The following is a 598-nucleotide window of genomic DNA, read 5'->3' on the forward strand; positions in this document are numbered from 1 at the left end:
GCTGCTGCAGGTAGAGCAGCAGGAGCACGAGGACGTACTGCAGTGGGACTTCAAGGACACTTTCTTCAACCTGACGCTGAAGCAGGTGCTCTTCCACAGCTGGCTGGAGAAGCACTGCCCCGGCGCCCGCTTCATCTTCAACGGGGACGACGACGTCTTCGTCAACACCGACAACGTCATCCACTTCGCCATGGGCACCCAGGGCACCGAGGAGCAGCATCTCATGGTGGGGCAGCTCTTCATCGATAACCCCCCCGTCCGCATCCAGCAGAGCAAGTACTTCGTCCCCACGCAGCTCATAAACTCCAAATATTACCCACCCTACTGCGGCGGCGGCGGCATCCTCATGTCCGGCTTCACCGCCCGCGTCATCGCCCGGGAATCGCACGACGTCAAGCTCTTCCCCATTGACGACGTCTACTTGGGCATGTGCTTGAAGAAGGCAGGGCTGCTGCCCGCTTCCCACGCCGGCATCCGGACCATGGGCCTGGGGGCGCCGGCCAACGCCAACCCCTTCGATCCCTGCTACTACCGGGAGCTGCTCCTGGTGCACCGTTTCATGCCCTACGAGACGGCGGCCATGTGGCAAGCCATCACT

General features: G+C 62.2%; 1 protein-coding gene across 1 annotated transcript in view; it reads left to right on the top strand.

Moving 5' to 3' along the window:
• Positions 1–4: 4 nt before the first annotated feature.
• Positions 5–598, top strand: part of LOC104287995 (UDP-GlcNAc:betaGal beta-1,3-N-acetylglucosaminyltransferase 3-like) — a gene marked incomplete at its 5' end in the record, with an annotated part of 2,223 nt that continues 1,629 nt past the window's right edge. Inside the window, one exon of the mRNA XM_009886731.1 lies at positions 5–589. Coding sequence (XP_009885033.1) covers positions 5–589 — 585 coding nt within the window. The remainder of the gene's footprint in view (positions 590–598) is intronic.

Source organism: Charadrius vociferus, unplaced genomic scaffold (genome assembly GCF_000708025.1).
Source record: "Charadrius vociferus isolate BGI_N301 unplaced genomic scaffold, ASM70802v2 scaffold4166, whole genome shotgun sequence".
Lineage (NCBI taxonomy): Eukaryota > Metazoa > Chordata > Aves > Charadriiformes > Charadriidae > Charadrius > Charadrius vociferus.